The 21,069-nt window shown below is 35.8% G+C and overlaps 2 protein-coding genes across 2 annotated transcripts; one reads left to right on the forward strand and one right to left on the reverse strand.

Moving 5' to 3' along the window:
* Window positions 1-95: 95 nt before the first annotated feature.
* On the reverse strand, window positions 96-8,853 carry LOC148309330 (uncharacterized). The gene is made up of 9 exons (XM_088260247.1): window positions 8,602-8,853; window positions 7,381-7,750; window positions 5,883-6,077; window positions 4,642-4,828; window positions 3,740-3,921; window positions 3,125-3,201; window positions 2,875-3,047; window positions 1,856-1,964; window positions 96-702 (listed from the first exon to the last, which is right to left on the reverse strand). The coding sequence occupies exons 1-9, from the start codon at window positions 8,716-8,718 to the stop codon at window positions 481-483; spliced, it is 1,632 nt and encodes a 543-aa protein (XP_088116373.1). The 5' UTR covers window positions 8,719-8,853; the 3' UTR covers window positions 96-480.
* Window positions 8,854-9,977: 1,124 nt separating this feature from the next.
* On the forward strand, window positions 9,978-15,620 carry LOC148309331 (tetratricopeptide repeat protein 1-like). Its single transcript, XM_088260255.1, has 3 exons — window positions 9,978-10,169; window positions 11,997-12,610; window positions 14,433-15,620. The coding sequence occupies exons 2-3, from the start codon at window positions 12,000-12,002 to the stop codon at window positions 14,719-14,721; spliced, it is 900 nt and encodes a 299-aa protein (XP_088116381.1). The 5' UTR covers window positions 9,978-10,169; window positions 11,997-11,999; the 3' UTR covers window positions 14,722-15,620.
* The last annotated feature ends 5,449 nt before the right edge of the window (window positions 15,621-21,069 follow it).

The following is a 21,069-nucleotide window of genomic DNA, read 5'->3' on the forward strand; positions in this document are numbered from 1 at the left end:
ACCTCTGAATGGGACGAAGATGACATTTTTTTACATTATCAACAGTGGTCACTTAAATTAGCCATTGACAGCTATGTTAAATGATTAGACTTCCCTATTCTTCTCAAAAATTTCTTTATTTCTTAGAATTGTTCTGTTATATATATGATTTACTGCAAGTGTGGAGTATAATAAAATATAAATAAAGAGAAGTTCACATAAATTATAACCTTAAGTGTATCATCAATCCTTTTCAACTCGTGGCACATTTGATTGCAATGAGTTTTAAATTTTGAATAAAAAGCTAGGAAGCTCAATAGAGCGCCACACAGTGTGCTAAAATACACAAACTTTTCTACTAGTTGGTACATTTTTGTAACACGGGCAACACTATGATATAATTCTTTTTTTAAATTGAATTAAAAAAGTTTCCACTATTCATTTAGGAGGGAATTAGAGTTGGCCCGAAAATTTAAAACAATTTTTTTTTTATTTCTTTATTCAAATTGCATTTTTGACTGTTTCAAAGAGATTTTGCAAGTTTAATCCATCCCGTTTATTATTTTTACATGTTTTTTTAGACATCTGCTGTAGATCTTGCTTCAGACTAGGATCAGTGTGATATTTTTTGATATGTTTTCTTTTGGAACTATTGCCACGGAATGATAGATCACACATCTCGCACTTGTATGGACGTTCCCCAGTATGCACCGTTGTATGTTCCTACAATATAAAAATATATATGTTCAATTCAATTTACTCAGTAAAAATTACATATACATTACAAACAAAAATTTAAAATGTATATATTAAAACAAAAATTATAAAGTAAGCAAGAACACTTGTTAAAGATGTAGAAGAATCCCGCTTCGGAATACCCCCTCAGACACATGGAACAGATCAATATCCGGTGTGATATTGTTCAGCATAGCGGTAGCTCTTCCTACAGGCATAGCCATCGGCAGGTTGCTCCTGTATATAGGAATGGGAAACAATCTATGCCGACGCTGTCTTAGCTAACTATCGGGAACATACAGACTAATGCTCCGGATAATTTCAGGATTATCGATCATACCGCACAACAATGGATAAAAATGCCTTATCAAATATGCATTCCTTCTAGTCTCTAAACTATTGTAGTCAAGCATACCCTGGAGGAACTCGGAAACTCACTTCAGTCAATTATCATATTACACCTGGATTCTTCTTCTCCGTCTTATTCCTCATTACTGAGGGTTGTGACCCTTGTGGAAGCAATGACTCTTCTCCAGTTATCCCTTGTGCCCTGCACGTAGCGCTCCAACCACCTTAACTTGATCGGTCCATCGTGTGGGGATCTTCCTCTCCCTCTATTCCCCTCCAGGCTACCCATCATAACCAGTCGTTCCAGGCTACCCTCATTGCCACGCGCAACATGTCCAAAAAACTGGAGAATTTGTCGTGTGCAGAGTCAAGCCATCCATTTGGAATTTCTTCTTCCTCTCTTCTTCATCTTGTTGTAGGCCTTGTGGCCTGTTTTAAGAGGGATTAGCCTTCTGCAATGTCGATTCCCAGCTGTCGATCCCACTCTTTAGTGGTCTGCCCGGAAGTCGTCTACCATGGGGTTGGCCGTACGGTGCAATGTGGGGGAGTCTGGATGGTTCCGTTCTCCTCACATGCGCATACCATTGTCTCATTCGTTGCCTTCCCCACCTAACGACATCTTCCATCTTGCGTATTTTCCTGATCCTGGCGTTTCTTATTCTATCTCGAAGACTCTTGCCTGATATGCTTCTTAGAGTCTTCATTTCTGACACTCTAAGCGGTTTTTATTATTTACACATCTGAATACATATTAATGGTAGAAAGAGATGAATGTCAGCACTAGAACTATTACCTTTAGGGCATCAGCGGTTTTAAACTTCTTATTGCAAATTTTGCACTCATATTTCCTCTCATTTGTGTGCGTGGTGATGTGGTACTTGAGACTGCTGCACTGTTTGAACCTTGAAAAAATCAAAATGGCAACTATTACAATTTTTAAAATTGCAAGTAGGTAGATCTCAAGAAATCATATCGCTCATTTGGTCCAACAATGGCGTAATTACACTTTTAGACATATTACAGGAGATGCCATTCAGACGTTGTAGCAACAGAAATGGCGTTATTTTGCTCAATTCTACACTGACACTCGCGCCATCTCGCCGCATTTCACCACAAAATCAATTCTGTCCATGTTTCTCCCCATGTGAATAGTCTTTCCGCACATTTTCACATGTTTAACTTGTTTTCAAAGTGTAATTACGTCATTAACTTGTTTTCAAAGTGTAATTGTCCGCCTCCGTAGTGTAATGGTCAGCACGCTCGGCTACCGTTCTGGAGGTCTCGGGTTCTATTCTCAAGGGGGGTAAAATAAATATAAGTGATTATTTCACTGTAATATTTATTCAATATTAACATGGACTGGTACCTGAAGCAGAGGGATGATCACCTTTCCTTCATGTGTAATGATCAAGATAACACTGCGTTTATATGACACAGTGCCCTATGCACCATTGGGGTGCGGATAAAGGTTTTATAATTATTATTATTATTAATTACGTCATTGTTGCACCAAATGAGCGATACATCATCAGACACGCACCTTGGCGTAGTTGGGTAGACGCTCGACTTGTTTTTTTAAAAGTGGTATTGCATAAAGTAAAGGATGAACAATAAGGAGAGTGTTATTTTACCATACCAAAATGTTAACAATGCTTTTAATATACAGAATAAAATTAAAATTAAAAAAAACTTTACATCCTACAAGCTATGAGAGGTGCTGCTAGATGGCACCGTAATTCGCAGTGTTGCCGACAGTATATCTTGTCAAACCACAGTGCTAACAACTTAAATACAAAAAAAGAGGGAATTTACTTTTTTTCACAGTATGGACAGTTGTACGGCCGGTCGCCCGTGTGCTTCCTCATATGGACCTTGAGGTCGGTGCACGGCTTCCCGCACTCGCCGCACACATGTTCTCCATCCGTGCGATGCGTCCGCGTGTGGATGGACAGATTACCCGCCAGAGAGAAGCACTTCCCACACTCCTGAAATCAAACACATGTCAACTCTTTTGGGCGCAATCCAATCATAGAAGCAAGGTTATGATTAGTTAGTTACAAACCTTACACTGGAAGGGTTTTTCTCCCGTATGCGACCTCATGTGCTCCGGAAGGTAACTGACTGACACAAACTTCTTTCCTGCAAAAATAAATTTAAATTTATTAACATCTCAACATTGATAAAATATGAAAGTCTGGGTATTTACATTACAGGGTTTACAACCTGTCATATGCTAGTTTGTGTAATCATATGACTTTATTATCTTACATTTTGATATAGATGAACATAGGTGAGAAAGAGTATGGAAGAATATTTACGGGGCTTGGTTTGAGTGATTGCTTTGTACACATTTAACATTCACCATTCTACCCATGATTGACAACCACACTACTGGAATTTTGGACATCATATTTATCATTCAATTTACACCTTCTTTCACGTTCTAGTTTGAGAACTAGCATGTGAAAGAAGCAATGTCTATAAGTTTTTTTTATTTAGCAGAGACCTACATGAAATGATAATTTTGTAAACATACTAGGTAGACACCTGAAAACATGATTTTTAATTTTGAAACAACAACACCTTCTTTCACATGCTAGTTTTTGGGACCATCTATAGTTTTTCACACTTAAATTGTGATTTGTTTTGGGTGCGTTGTAATGGAGTTGTCCCTCACCGCAGACGTTGCACTGGGCTCGCCTCTCGCCCGTGTGCGTGCGCTTGTGGCGTGCGAGCCCCCCGTGGCTCGTGAAAGCGCCGCCGCACTCGTCGCACACAAAGGGGTGCTCTCCCGAGTGCGTGCGCCGGTGCGTGCGCAGCGAGCCCGGCTGCGAGAAGCGTGCGCCGCATTCGGCGCATCTGTCAATCAAAGCAAAACAGTTTGATGAGCTGGAGGAACTATAATACTTGAGCCTTCTTTTACCATATCCGCTCCCTATGTCGAGCAAACGGAGTCCACAAACTGTCTCCAGACTTTTCTGTTGGCCTACAGCTCCCTTGCATCCTCCCAAGTCAGATCCGCGTTCCAAAGTTCAGATGAGAACTGCCAAACAATTTTCAGCAGTGGTTGGGAACCTGATGCCTTGTAAAACAGGCAAGCTTGATGGCGGCTCTCGGGAGGCATGCGGATAACATGGCCATACAAACTGAATCGTCTTTTCTTGACAACAGTTGTGACCAAGATTTGCTGCACCCTACGACCTGCGACCAAGCCTTGGTCTTGGTCACACACTTGAGTACTAATGATGATATACTAATGGAGCTAGTGGTGATAAACATTGATGAAGATTTAAATAATAGTACAGTAAAACCTCGATATAACAGACCTCTATTTAACGAACTAATTAATAGTATTAATCAGTCTTGATAAGGAAACGGTTAGCTTCGAAACCGGTAGACATTAAATTATGTTATAATAAAATATTTATAGTTATTTTAAAACAATGTTACATTTTAATTATAAAATTTATTTGTGGGAGATTTCGATCCCCCTCTTAGAGCCGGCTAGGTTAAACAAAGTGAGAGTAACTCAGTAAAAATAAAGGCACAAAAACAAGAATATTAATGATTGCATCTCACTGGTAAGGCTTCTCGCCCGTGTGCGTGCGCATGTGCGTGTTGAGGCCGCTGGCGAGTGTGAAGTGCCGCCCGCACACGGGACAGCAGAAGGGCAGCAGCTGCGAGTGCACGGAGGAGCAGTGCCGCTTGAGCTCCGAGCCCGAGATGAAGGTCTTGCTGCACTCGCGGCACTCCCACGGCTTCTCTCCTGAGGACAGACGATAACCAGCTGTTAAATACTTATCGTACAGATGGGAATTCAGTTTGCGGTTACTTGTGATTAGTATACCGAGGATCGGGCGGCAGACTGCCAGAGCATAATTAGGGTCGGGGTTGATGAACAAAACAGCCCGATGAAAATTTATTAAGAGGGGCTACAGACAAAGTAAAATCTACCAACCTTCAGCGTGGAGTAGCTCAATAAGAAGAAAGTAAAGTGTAACGCAAGTCTGCGTGGTCAGCTTAGGAGTCGGAATAATCAGCGGGTATGAGGAGATGCATGTATGTGGAAGAGGCGAAGATTGTTTGCGAAGACAGATTAGTGTGAGAGGAAGACCGAGAAAAACATGGCACGATCTGTTTTTCTCGGTCTTCCTCTCACAATCCTCTCCTGGTATGCCAAATACTTGAAAGGTTACTTTTTATGAGGTAGTTAGGAAAAAAAAATGGATGAGGTCAACGTACTTGGAAATAAAAGCAGAGGAAAACTTAGCATGATCAAATATTTAAAATACTTGTAAGTGGTCAGGTTAGGAGTCGTAACAATCGGCGGGTATGTATGAGGAGATGCATGAACGTGGAATAGGCGAAGAATGTTTGCAAAGACAGAGTGGTGTGATGTTCTATTCTCTCTGCCTACCCTGCGGAGAAGCGGCGTGATGGTTAGTTAGTTAGTTAGATTAGTGTGGCGTGTTGTTCTTCCTGTCTATCATTGCAGAAAGAGACTTGATGGTTGGTTTTTTTTGCAGAAAACACTTAAAAGCGTATTTTAAATACTATTGGTAGAGAGCGGGAGACGCTTATAAGTGTTATATTTGGTTACTTTTGGTAGAGTGCGAGAGATGCCAAAAAGCATTGTACAGATCGGAATTGGGTTTGTGGTTATCTGTGTTAGGTGAGTTGTGTATACGACCCTAATTAGTATACTAAGAAGGATCAGGGTTGATGAAAGATGCTATAATTTTCACAAATGGCGTCGTACCGTACAAACCGCCCGACAACAAGGTGTTAACATAAAAATAATCACACTATCCTGTCCATACCTGTATGTCTTCTTGTGTGTATGACCATTTCGCTTTTGAATTTAAATGCCTTGGGACAATCGGAGCACTGGTAATTGAGAGATTTGCGAGAAGGCTCCTTTTTTCTCCTCACTTTTTTATTGGTATCGAAACTCTTATCATTGGACTTGACGTCCGCCGAAAACGGATCCAAAATTTCTCTTTTTTTGAGAGACGCTGAAAGAAATGTGATCTGACATTGTAAGAGAAATTGTATTCTTCGTAGATCACTTTATACATGTGTAACATTCACCAATTCTACCCATGATTGACAACCACAATACTAAAAATTCTTGTAACTTCCATATTCTTCTTCATCTATGTTGAGATGTGAAAAAAATATATATAAAAAACTCCTAGAATTGGAGATAATCCAGATTTGTGAACAAGTATTTTGACAACCTCAAAATGTTGTATTTAAATATAATACTCAAGTGATAAAAAAATAAGCGTTTTATTATTTATTAATTCGGCATTAACTTTGTGGAATGACATGTTGATTATTATTTTTTAATTAAACACTTCAATAGATCACTTAATGAGTTTTATTTATATATACGACTAGTTTCGAAAACTTAGTTGTTTTCATAAAAAAAAAAAATTCTGAATTAAAAATTTAAAATCAGATAAAACATTAATTAATAATATTCTGTTTCAAAATACGTCACCATTATTATCTATGTTTCCTTTTACAAAAAATCTTGTTCCTTAACCCCCCCTCCCCCTACCCTATATTTATTACCCTACATATACCCCTAAATTATTTTTTTTGTTAGTTTTAATTTTTACCAGAAGATGAAAACATCTGTAAGTTTTCAAAACTAGGCATATATATATTTGATTGAAAAGTTAGTTTATTTATGTTATTGTTTACTTTCAATATAATGTTTTATTTTTATAGCATATATTTTTTTATTATTATTATTTTTTATTTTTTATATAACATTTAAAACATTTTTCTATGTAAGTAGATTGAAACAACTTGATAAATTGATGTGTCGCAATTGATGTATTCTTTTATACATATTTATATAAATGGTACAATAGTAGCGTATATATATACATATATATATATATATATATATATATATATATATATATATATATATATATATATATATATATATATATATATATATATATTTAAAAAAAATTTTAATAAAACTCATTAAGTGGTATATTCAAGTGTTGAATTTTTTAAAAATAATCAACAAGCGTTTTCATTTACAATTTCATCATGTCTTACCACAAAGTGAATGCCGAAACAATAAATAAAATAAAATTAGGTTATTTGAGTATAAAATAATTTTACTAGCGTATATATTAATTTTTTAAATTAAGATAAATGCTAGTTGTAACTACATCCTTTACATGTGTTGCCTCGGTGCTCTACACAGATCAGATGTCCATCGTGAATTTTACGAACGTCCCGTAATCTAGAGTTGACACGAATCATAAACAAACTGCATTCGTTACATACCTATTGGCATTTCAAATTTTAAAATAGATTCTTCAGCACAGTCTTCAATCTGTCGTGTTTTTACTTTATTCTTTCGTTTTAACAATGGAATGGCATCGGCACTTTCATCGAAATCAGAATCATAAAATTTTTCATCATCGTAATTGCTATTATCCTCTATTTTGATACCCAAGTCATCAGCGCTGATGCTGCCAATTGGTGGCTTATTTTCAATCGGTGAATCCAGGGGTAATTTTACATTGTCTTTACATATTTGCGTTCGCAATGTCTCATCAGAGAGTTCACATTGCTTTTTGAAATTGTATGCAATTTTCAAATTAGAAATACAGGGATGACAGATCAGCACTGGTAAGCAATCATCTGGCAAGATCTGAAATGAAAAAATAGATTAACACATTGTTTGCGTGAAATGCTTCAAAGCGTTTTTTACATACTGTTGGTAAAGAGCGGGAGACGATTATAGGCGTTCTAATTGCTTACTTTTGGTAGAGCGCGAGAGACGCCAAAAACTTTGGTTTGCGGTTACATGTGATTAGACTGAGTATAATTAGGGTCGGGGTTGATGGAAAAACTGCATGACAACAATATGTTAATGAACAGATTTAAAAAAGGTCTACAGTTGATTTGATTATGGAATAGTTATTGCGAAATCGGTAGTCGTGAAGTAGAGTTTTTAAGTGGTATTACGAAAAGTAAACGATGAATGATAAGTAGTGTTGTGTTACCATACTAAAAAGTTAACAATGCTTCTAACTGATTGATTTTGGGAAACACTTTAAGGCGTTTTTTACATACTGTTGGTAGAGAGCGGGAGACGATTATAAGCGTTCTAATTGCTTACTTTTGATTGAGCGCGAGAGACGCCAAAAACTTGTTTTGTGGTTACATGTGATTAGTATACTGAGGGCCGAACGGCAGACTGAGTATAATTAGGGTCAGGGTTGATGAAAAAACTGCACGACAATATGTTTATGCAAACAATACTACCCTTCACTACCATAGCACTATTTACACACAAAATGTGTAGTTTTAAGTATTATTTTGTGTACTATTGACCAGACGAAGAGACGGGTACATCTCGAAAGCGGTAGACATAAAAATCTCGGTGAGTGGTTATATACTCATATTACTAACATTTATGTAAAAAAAAATTACTAACCACAAAGTAAATGGTTTAAATATTAATAATATTGAGAATAAAACAATATTAAAAAGTCTAACCTCTACAGAAGCGCAAATCATTACTTTCTGCGCATAGTGCATATCGTTTTCGATGAAAAATATTGATTGAAATTCTCCATTTTTTAAGCATAAGCGACAAATATCTTTAAATTCCATTTTGGGGCTACACTGTTACCGCGTAATGTATTTGTAATATGAAATAATCGGCGACTTCCGTCCAAATTTGTAACATCAAAGAGTAAAATATTATTGTTTTCCGCCAAACTACTGTCAACGTCAACTGTCAAGTATAAAATCATAGACACATTTATAAGACAACCAGCACACGCGAGTTTTTAGAGCGAATGTTTTTGCCTAAAATTTTCACTCATGAATTACATGAAATTATAGTAACTTTAAACATAAAGAGTAAATCCACTCACGAGTAGGTAAAGGCTGTTAAACTTAAAACGTTGAAACCTGAGTACAGTCACAGTCATGATAAGAGGTGTTGCATAGACCGTAGCTAGATTTCAGAGTCACTTCTAAGTTAGGTAAAAAAAAACGTTTTTAGAATTTTCATCAATGTAAAAAGTGTTTAATATTCGCCTGATTGAAGTTACTTTTCTATATATGATAACAGTTGGATCCTGTTTTGTGAAAAGTGTCTGGGTTAACATTGTTGTTTAAATCTCCCAAAATTAATTAATTATCTAATATCTTTAAACGGGAATTTGTGGGCTTTTATTCCACCATACAAGTTACGCTGTTTGAATGATGAAATAAGGAACAAACGTTAGGTTTAGATAAGAATATTATGGATAAAATTAAGACAGATATGAGATGATGTAAACATATGGAACGAATAAGTTAGAAAAGAACAGTTAAACAAATTTATGATGCGAGTACATGGAAATAGGAGCAGGGGAAAACTTAGCATGATCAAATATTTCAAATAGTTGAAAGTGGTCAGGTCGAAATTGGTGAATATATACGAGGAGATACGTGAATGTTGAATAAGTGAAGATTGTTTTCAGTTAGATTGATCTGGTGTTCCATTTTCTCTGCCTACCCCTGTGGAGAAGCGGCGTGATGGCTAGGTAAATAAGTTTTTATCCCGCTATACACAACTTATTTATTTAGGGTTTCACTCTAATATTTATTCAATATCACCCTGGACCGGAACCTAAGAGGGAGGGCTGAACACCTTTCCTTAATTTAAGATAACACTGCGTTGATATGATGCAGTGCCCTATGCACTATTGGGGTGCGGAGGGTTTGAAGAAGATGAAGACATACATCTATGCCATAAATTGGTACCTACCTACCTGCCATAAAAGTTGGTAAGTTAGCGTCATAGGTAAGAAAATATTTAGGTGGCACTGATTCTATGTTGTACAATGATTCCAGCAACCATAGAAACAACAACAACGGACATAATCTGGGATCGGGGATGACAGCTGTCAAACGTGTGTCAAATTCTGAATCACTCTGAATGTGTTGTGAATCTAATCTAAACATTTTGAGTAAATCGGTAAAATATTGCGTCCCAAATTCTTCGATTTTCCTTAAAAATCTTTATTTTCTATAACCATTTATAATATCTCTGATGTTTTGGTTTTTGTAACGTAAGTATTCATATTCCCACCGTTTTTAAAACACTAATAAAATCAATATTGTTTTAAAACATGTTTCTAGAACCTACTAGCTTGTCGTGGTTGAATTAAATTTACTAAATGGTGCAATTTTTATTTGACGTGTTATTTATCAAGGCTTTATTTTATCAGTATTGATAAAATAACGATGTTTTGATAGCTGATAACCGGTTTCGTCGCTCCCTTGTCGTCATCAAACTAGTAGGCATTTTTGTTTAGCAGGCAGAGAAATTTGACAGTAGAAATACTTTTGCATCCTTTGTATTTATAAAAATAAAAACAAAATTGTATTTATACCGACACTGATGAAAGCAGAGTGAACGCCGTAAATCGCACACTCCTTTCAACAACGTCATATATCAAAAATCGTCAATTTTCAGCTGTGCATGTTTTCGGAATGCCCAGAAAATGTACTATATCCCAGCAAAAGCGGCATATTTTTAACTTAATATTTACCCGCTACAGGGCAGAAAGTGTTGTTTTAGTATTTTGAAGAAAAGTTATTGTTTAATTTTTTTTTTTAAATATACCTAAAATTTTTGAAATGGAGAAAAAACAGGTTTTCAGGTTTTACCTAAAAAGATCTGTTGCACAGTAAAAAGTTCAATAAGTGGCTTGATATTTATTTTTAATACATTATATTCTTAAACTTTAAAAACAATCTGAAAAATCAAGTTTTTTGATATATGACGTTGTTGAAAGGAGTGAGCGAAATGTGCTCCCTCAGACAAATGTGTGGGAAATCATTATATGACAGAATTAAAAATGAAGATATTAGAAAGAAATGTAAGGCTGAACTAGGAATAATTGAAAAGATTAAGAAGAGTTTTTTTTAAGGTAGTTTGGACATGTGGAGCGAATGGATAGCGAGATAATGACTAAGAAAGTATAAGTGGCAAATGTGAGCGGGAGAACAGAATGAGGACGGCAAAAAAAGACTTGGCACGATCAGATCAATCAGAACCTAAAATCTGGTGGTGGCAAAAGTCTGCGTAATCGGAGGGCATGTATGTAGATGTATGGATGTGAAGGAAGCAAGGAGTGTATGTCAGGACAGAAGAGTGTGGCGTTGCATCCTCTGTGCCTACCTCTGCAGGAAAGCAGCGTAATGGTAGTAGTAGTCTTCTTCTTCGTGTTATACCTCATTACTGAGGGTTGTGACCCTTGTGGAAGCAATGACTCTTCTCCAGTTATCCCTTGACTGCGCTGCACATAGCGCTCCAACCACCGTAACTTGATCGGTCCATCGTGTGGGGATCTTCCTCTCCCTCTCTTCCCCTCCGGGCTACCGATCACCACCAGTTGAACTGAAGTATCCGTCATTTATTGACATTGGCCAGAGTCAAGCTATCCAAGTAATAGTAGTATTTATAAAAATCGATCATCATTTTTTTAAAATCTTCCAGTGCAGCTTCTGTTGATAGTGTATTTTTTCTTATTTATTTTTTTACAAAAATATTAATAATATTAGTATATAACCACACACCGAGATTTTTATGTCTACCGGTTTTGAGAAATACCCGTCTCTTCGTCAGGACAATCACTGCCACAGCATGCAAACCATACCACCCTTCACCACCATAGCACCATTTACACACTTAAAACTACACAAAATGTTTAACACATGCGATTTTTGGTCGACCCGAAGACCAACATGCACTAAAGTTTTCACCACAGACATGCGTTACGAGCCGAGGTTAAACATGTAATACGGTTAAACGTATTAATAAACCAGCTTATATACTAGTAGGATGAAATTTTTGTCTATAACTAATATTATGAATATATAATCTATTTCAGAAAATGTCCGAATTAACATCAAAAAAGCTCCCCGAGAGTACGGTCAGCAATGAAGACGTGATCAACGATCTGACAAAGGACATCGAATCTTCGCTTCAGGTTTCTGATAATGCGGATGATTCTCCTTCGACATCGTCCAAATCTCTCGACGACCCTTGCTTCCAGACTCCCGAAGACTCGATCGGAGATGCGACACATCCGGATTTCGTCAACCACGACAAAAAACCGGATAACAACCGATTCGATCCGGATAGTTTCGACGCCAACGAAGACGACAAACATTCGGAAGCGAGTGACGATGAGGCAGATATCGAATTAGCCTTGAAAGACCTCGAAGTCTCTCTTTCCGAAGCGGAAAAAGAAGACCGTAGATTGAAAGCGGAGAAACATAAGATCGAAGGGAATGATAGATTTAAGTTAGCGGAATTTGAGGAGTCCGTCAATTGCTACACGGAGGGGCTGAAAATTTGTCCTCTGGTTTTCCCGGATGACAGAGCTGTCCTGTATTCCAACAGAGCAGCGGCCAAAATGAAGCTGAGCAAAAATAAGGAAGCCATCAAGGACTGCACCAAGGCGATAGATAATGATAGTTCCTACATCAAAGCATATTTTAGGTGTTTTTTATTTATTTATTGATTTGGCGTTTAATTTGTAGAACTCCATTTTAATTTATGTATTAATTTTAAATCAAACACAGATTTTTTGAGTCTACTAAGTTGTATTTTATTAACAAAAAACACATAAAAAATTATATTGTGACAATTGTTTCGCCTTGTTAGGGCATTATCAAACGAATGTGAAGATCAAATGGACTACGGTCCTTATGTAGCTATACAATTCTAAGTGACAGTTTTAACATGTGCAGCAATAAATTATGGGAGACAACAGTAGCTAATGGGGGGTGTAGGTATGTACTCTTTTATTTGTTTTCTGGGAAAGGAAGAATTTATTGACATGGCCATATTTTAGAGATTTTAATACAATTGTTGGTAATATTATTTTTAAGAATTTTTATATGTAGATGTAATTATTACATATAAAAATTCTTAAAAATAATATTACTAACAATTGTATTAAAATCTCTAAAATATGGCCATGTCAATAAATTCTTCCTTTCCCAGAAAACAAATAAAAGGGTACATACCTACACCCCCCATTAGCTACTGTTGTCTCCCATAATTTATTGCTGCACATGTTAAAACTGTCACTTAGAATTGTATAGCTACATAAGGACCGTAGTCCATTTGATCTTCACATTCGTTTGATAATGCCCTAACAAGGCGAAACAATTGTCACAATATAATTTTTTATGTGTTTTTTGTTAATAAAATACAACTTAGTACACTCAAAAAAATCTGTGTTTGATTTAAAATTAATACATAAATATTTTAGGTGAGTTTTCAGACAATATAATCACATTTTTAATTTAAGTTTTACTTAATAAATACCACTATGTCATTAAATATAATGTGACACGTGTTTCGATACATTCCGCATCACTTTCAAACACTGTATGTTATATTTTGTATATTAAAAGCATTGATAACTTTTTGGTATGGTAATAAAACACTCTCCTTACCATCCATTGTTTACTTAGCACTCACACTTAGCTTCACATACGGTGTTTGAAAATGATGCGGAATTCATGGAATAAAACTTTTTTACAACATTTTGAGTGTGTCCAAATACTTGTTCACAAATCTGGATTATTTCCAATTACTGGTCAAATTATAAGGTAAAATAATAAAAATGAAAATAATATTATCTGGCGTTTCTCATGTATGTGATTATAATCCAAGATTCGGACGTCACATACTAATAAAAGAGTTTCTGCTCAAAAAAACCTTCATTTCATCTCACCAATAGATGTCTCTAGTGAAGTTCTAGGGATTCAAGAACTATGTTTCAAAATTGGTTCGTATATGGAAGAAGATGAAGAAGAATATGGAAGATATTGAGTGGTTGTCAATAAAGATGAAGAAGAATATGGAAGATATCGAGTGGTTGTCAATAATGGGTAGAATTGGTGAATGTTACACGTGTGTAAAGTGATCACTTAAACCGGCCTTTGACGGTCGTCAGCCCCGTAAATGGCCAGACTTCCATATTCTTCTTCATCTTTGATGAGATGTCAAAAAATAAAATAAAACTTAAATTGAAAATGGATAGATTATATTACAAAGTGACTGCCGAATCAATTAAAGAAAATATTACCATGTTTTGAATATTGAAAGTATTAACTTTGTGGATCATATTGATATATTATTTCGAGAAATAAAAATGCTTTGTGTTTTGATCCACTCACATTTTTATTAACCAACTAGTTTTGGCAACAACCTGTTGCCCTCTTCAGGGTTTAATTTATGACTGAAAATATTACCAATTCCTGAGATCTGTCCGATTTGTTCGCTTTTTTAATTATTCGCTTTGTTTCAGGAGAGCGCAGTGCTACGAATTAACGGAGTTGTTCGACGAGAGTTTGGCAGATTTCAATAAAATCTTGGAGATGGATCCGCAGCATCAAGAGGCCAGGAAGGCCGTTCTCCGACTCCCTCCGCTCATCCAGGAACGGAATGAAAAACTCAAGACGGAAATGCTCGGCAAACTCAAAGACCTCGGGAACCTGTTCCTCCGACCTTTTGGACTGTCAACGGAAAACTTTCAGATGACGCAGGATCCCGAGACCCAAGGATACTCAATCAACTTCTCTCAAGGAAAAAAATAATTAAATTTTTTGATTCGGCAGTCACTTTGTGATAAATTCTATCTATTTTTATTTAAATTTTACTCTTAAGGTGGAGACTGACCGGAGCATTTCGTCGTAACATAACGTCATAACATTGCTCGCGGCAAGCATCACCGAGCATCCGAAACTATGGACGGAGTGCTCGGCTCGCTGTACTGAGTACAAATGCTTGCATCGTAACATATCATGCTCCGTTCAGTCTCCACCTTTAAATACCACCATTTCTTAAAATCTATTGTGACACGTGATTCCATGCATTCCCCATCATTTGCACACATGCACACTGCATACGGTGATTGAAAATGATGCGGAATGCATTGAAACACGTGTTACAATTAGGTGGGGGCTGACCGGCGCATTTTGTCATAACGTAACTTATTTATTTATTTATTGAACGGCTAAAGCCTTTAACATAATACATATACAATACAGTATCTAATTTAAAAATATACTAATAGAGAAACAAAAAGTTTTAAACATAAAATAATAATAAAATAACAAATAGTAAGCACTGGTAATTACATGTCTCCTTCACACGCTATCAGCGAACAGCGAGAGAGAGTGAAACCGAATGTTTAAATTTATCCATTATAACATGGAGAAGAAATGCTGAGAAAGTACAGATTTCAAGGTGGATAACAATATATTAAATAAATCTATACTATAAAAAGCATTGGCTAACATGTGAAGCCGCGCAATCGGAGAGAACATGGCATAACGTCGTAACGTCGCGAGCATCCTGCTATGGATGGAGCACTCGGAACGCTATACTGACTATACGAATGCTCGCATCGTAACGTGTTACGTTACGACGAACTGACTCCAGTTAGTCCCCAGCTTTAGATTTTAAGAAAAATAGTTGTATGTACTAAGTAAAACTTAAATTAAATATGAAAAAAATAATGCAACCATACTGCAAAAGTATAGCTAAAGATGGTCATATAATTTTCAATTTGGTATTCTTCCTTGTGATGATTTGTCTCTTCAACTCGGCGTACCTGCTACAGCGCATGTCGAAGATAATTTGGTTCATATAGGTTAAGCGGGTCATCCTCTGTAGTTTGTGCCTTCGCACATGCCCCCCGCAATCGTAAGAAGCAGGCCTGGGTGTCTTATATTATGGCCTATCCATTCGGCTTGCTGTTGTTTTACTTTATTTAGTAAACATCTAGACTCCCCAACCCTGCTTAATACCTCGTCGTTCCCTACAAGTTCCGAGTGATGAATCTCATATCGCTCACTCCTTTCAACAACGTCATATATCAAAAAAATTGATTTCTCAGGAGATCGTTTTTAAAGTTTAAAAATATAATAAAATGTATTGAAAATAAATATCAAGCCACTTATTGAACTTTTTACTGTGCAACAAATCTTTTTAGGTAAAACCTGAATATTTGAAAAATATTTAGTATCTTTAATAAATTAATTAAACAATACCTTTTCTTCAAAATGCGAAAACAACACTTTCTGCCCTGTAGCGGGTAAATATTAAGTTAAAAATATGCCGCTTTTGCTGGGATATAGAACATTTTCTGGGCATTCCGGAAACATGCACAACTGAAAATCGTCAATTTTTTATATATGACGTTGAAAGGAGTGAGCGATATATGTGCCTGTAGCACTCTGGGGTTTGACTGTAATGACAACTTTCAGATCAAAAACATCAAATTCAAGAGATTTATTTAAATACCCGTATCTCAAAGTATAATTGCAACATCAAAAATGATTCTGTATTTTTATTTATATAAATCAAAACATGTTTGTGCTGAATTTATTAATTTTTGTGACAGCTGTTTTGCCTTGGGAGGGCAGTTTGAAAAACCTGTACAAGGCGAAACAGCCTAAGATTATTTTTAAGATTTATTCATAAAAAGAATTAGATATGTTTTAAACCAGATATCATTAAGGCGTCAACACTCGGTCTGTCACAAACTGTGTGCCCAACATGCGTTGGGTATTATCTAGGGTGTCTCAGACTGCGTGCCGGCAGCAAAGAATTAGGGTTGTTTTGATAGGTGTGTCCTATATGATAATGATATAAGTGTGTCCATTGTTTAATATGATTTTTAGATTTCGTTAATAAAGTATTCAATAAAATAACCTGTTTTTATTTTATTTCCCAGTCAATATCACTTGGGTGTCTCAAATATTGAGAATATCTTTTTTTTCTACATGTTGGTGTCTGTAGTGTAATGGTCAGCACGCTTTGCTGCCGTACTGGAGGTCTCGGGTTCGATTCCCAGGGGGGGGGGTCAATATTACCCTGGACTGGTACATGAAGCTGAACGCTGATCACCTTTCCTTCATGTGTTAACTAGCAAGATAACACTGTATTATTTATTGATTCGGCATTAACTTTGTGGAATGATATGATTATTTTATTGAAATTAAATACTTGAAAATACCACTTTAATGAGTTTTATTTATATTTACGACTAGTTTTGAAAACGACAGATGTTTTCATCTTCAATATATGAAAACATCCGTCGTTTTCGAAACTAGTCGTATATATAAATAAAACTCATTAAGGGGGCATATTCAAGTGTTTAATTTTAATAAAATAATATAACACTGCGTTTATATTATGCAGTGCCCTATGCAGCATCAGGTGCGGATGAAGGTTTGAATGAATATATGTATTAGTTTTCAAAACATTGATCAAGCTTTCGGCAATGGGTCAGAGAGGGCACGCACCCCCTGAAACTGCACAGAATAATCTAATCGAGAGTGGTTTGAGCCTTGGATAATGTGGATGGTTAAAAATTATGCCAACAGATGTCACTATACAATAGAATCTTATTAGGTTGACGTGATGAACCTACTATTGTAGGTACTTTAGGCGCCAAATCAGAAAGACCACGCGATTTCTCGTTTCAGCAAACTTGCTCATGGTGGCAGTGCACATAGCCAGGTGGAAAATATATGTAGGAACCTATGAATTAGCCAAAATCTGTACTCAAATTATTTTCGGGTTGAAATTACAAAAAAACATTTGAATAGTAAAGTGAGATCTGGGGTACCGATTTTATACTCCTTAATCTAATATAGGTAACTAACTAGCTGACTTCACGCCGCTTCTCCGCAAGGGTAGACAGTGAAAATGGTACGTCACAGTGTTTTTTGCAATCTTGGCCTTTTCCATGTTTACGCCTATCCTCATACATTCGACTCCTGATCGACTACGCCCAAGTATTTTATACTTGATCATGCCAAGTTTTCCTCAGTCTCTCTCTGCTTATATTACCAACCACATTCGCCCTATAAAATTATTTTACTTCACGCGATCGATTCACATGCCCAAACCACCTAAAAACATCTTTCTTAATTTGCTGGATAATGCTTATCTCTCAGCCTTGCACTTTTTCCTTATGTAACCTGGGGTGATTTTTTTTAACATGAGGCTCACAGGTGATAGGGAAAGAGGTGGGGGAGGGGGGGAGGGGTAGCTGTAACATTTTGTTTTAACTATCCAAAATACATAATTATCAAAAATAATAATAATAAATACTTAATATGCCCATCGAACGGCAAAATATAAGTATGATTTCATTTTAAGGTGAAAAAATCTTTAATTCAACAAATCAAATAAATGATATTAGTTTTTAATTAATTTCCCAAGAATTTCCATATTATTGTTTCATAATACATTTAAACCAACCATTGAAATTGCATTTATGTACTGATTTAATCAGATAATATTGATTTCTCTTAATTTAACAAGGGGCTCGTCGGCTCAAGTCAAATTTAACAAGAGACTCGCCGGCTCAAGTCAAATTTAACAAGAGGCTCGCCTGAGCCCCTCTGCGCCCCCTGCAGCACACCACTGTATTTTATTTATTTATTTTTTATATGTATTTTTTTTAATAACCTAACGTCCAAGTGACTCTGAAATCTAGCTACGGCTTATGCAACACCGCTTATCATGGCCCTACTCAGGCTTCAATTTTTTAAATTTCATAGCCTATGCCTACTCGTGAGTGGATTTACTCTTTATGTTTAAAGTTACCTACTATAATTTCATGTTATTCATGAGTGAAAATTCTAGGCAAAAACACTCGCTCGTGCATTCTATATAGGAGTGCATTATATTTATCCGCCGCTATTTTGAACAATATCTCATTGGATATTAATCTGTTCCATGTGTCTGAAGGAGTTTTCCGAAGCGGGATTCTTCTACACCTTCAGCAATAGTATTCTTGCTTATTTTCTATATTTGTTAATGTATACGATTTAAATTTAAGATTGTAATGTGTATGTTAATTATAACTAAATAAATCAATTGAATTTAATTGAAATTGAAATAATCCTTAATCAACCAACCATGCCTACCTTTATTAAAAACTCTGTGCACGCCACTGATCATTTTGCCACGCAATCATGTATTTTACGATTTAGATAACTAAGCTTATGTACGATGGAGTGCCTAATGCACCATTGGGTGCTGATGAGGGATGAAATTATTAGTTTGTTTTATTTTTATTTTGTTTAGAGATTTTAACAGTTACATAAATATATTTACATTTACGAGTAACAAAAAACAGGTATTTGAAACATCCCAGTTACAAAATGTCACTTTTGTAATTTAATATAAATACTTGGAAGAGGGACGGGAGGGAGGAAAAGGGGAAAAGAGAAAGATCAAAGCTCAAGTCCAAGACATACTAGGTGAAAATTGAGACACCACGATATGAATATCGACTAACTATGTATGCGATCTCGGTGCTGAATTTTTACCGAATACAAGTAAAGTTAATGTTATCGATGCTACGTAGTTATCGAGATATCTCTTCACTGTGATTCCAGTACTGGATGCGAAACATTAAAATAATAATAGACAACATCTGACAGGTGCTGTCAGTGTGACAGATAGAGACACTCGTCGCCGATTGGCTGTCACGGGACCAATAGGAACGCAGAGGCGTTTCTATTCACCCCACACTTATTAGCCCTCGAGGAAAAGGTACAAATTGCTACCATAGGGTTGTGTAACCTCCCCTTCGTTCTAGGGGTAGAAATATGAATTAAAAATTGATACTTTGAACATGAAATTAAACCACTTTATCTTACATTCATTTTATAACCTATAGCTGTTCATTAATACTTTGGAAACATTTAAAATATTTCAAGTAAAAAAAATTGGGAAAATGTGTAAAATAAATAATAATAATGAATTTTTAATTAATGCTTTACCTAGTGAATACCACTATTTCTTAAAATCTACTGTGACACGTGTTTTGATGCATTCCGCACCATTTTCAAACACCGTAAGTGTGGTGCAGAAAATGGTGCGGAATCGAAACACGTGTCACAGTAGATTTTTACAAGTAGATAGTGGTATTTACTAAGTAAAACATTAATTAAAAATGAAAAGATTTTACCACAATTAATCGATTACTGAAATAATAATAAATTTGGATAATTTATATTATTTCGTTATTTTTGTAAAATACTATCTCAAGGACGCTTCACTGTGAATGAATTGGGAAAAAGGAGATGGTGGAAATAATTTAGCAAAGAAATTCGTGTTTAGTTTTTTACTAAACGTCATTCCACTCTCACCATTTCTGACTACTGGTGGAAGAGCATTCCATGCCATCGGTCCCGCAACAGCAAAAACCCGCTGGCCAAATTTAGTGCACTGGTTGCGACCTGGTAATATCACTTTGCCCATAGCAGTTGTTGTAGCCGATCGAAGCGTGAGACGTCTATCAACCAATTCGTCCGGAATACACAGCTCTTTAAAAAAAATTAACAACTAAAAACAATATAAAATGAATAAAACAATAACAATATGGATTTTCAAATTTTATTTGACTAACATCTTGGGTGTGTCTAAATTCTTGTCCACTTACTGGAGTTATTTTTACATTTTGACATCTCAACATCGACGAAGAAGAATATGAATGTCTGAAAAATGTTTGGAAGTGAAATATGTATAGAGTTGTTAAAAGAAGGATAAAAGTAGACTGCAGTCGAAATCGATGGAGATATGTTAGTTGTTCGAATGATGAAATAAGGAAAGAATGCAAGTCTAAGATAAGCATTACCGATAAAATTAAGAAAAGTGTGTTGTGATGGTTTGGACACGTGGAACGAATGAGTAAAGAAAGAACGGTGAAAAAAATTTATGAGGCGAATGTAGTTGGTAATAGAAGATTAATAATATTTGCACAAATATTAGTAAATATACTTAGTTTTATTACTTAATTCGGCAGTCACTTTGTGGAACTACCTATCTATTTTTAATTTAAGTTTTACTTGGTAAATACCACTTTTTCATTCCTACAGTGGAAATAGTGGTATTTACCAAGTAAAACTTAAATTAAA

This window comes from Brachycentrus maculatus, unplaced genomic scaffold (genome assembly GCF_059751285.1).
Source record: "Brachycentrus maculatus isolate JH-2025_06_01 unplaced genomic scaffold, ASM5975128v1 h1tg000130l, whole genome shotgun sequence".
Classification (NCBI taxonomy): Eukaryota; Metazoa; Arthropoda; class Insecta; order Trichoptera; family Brachycentridae; genus Brachycentrus; species Brachycentrus maculatus.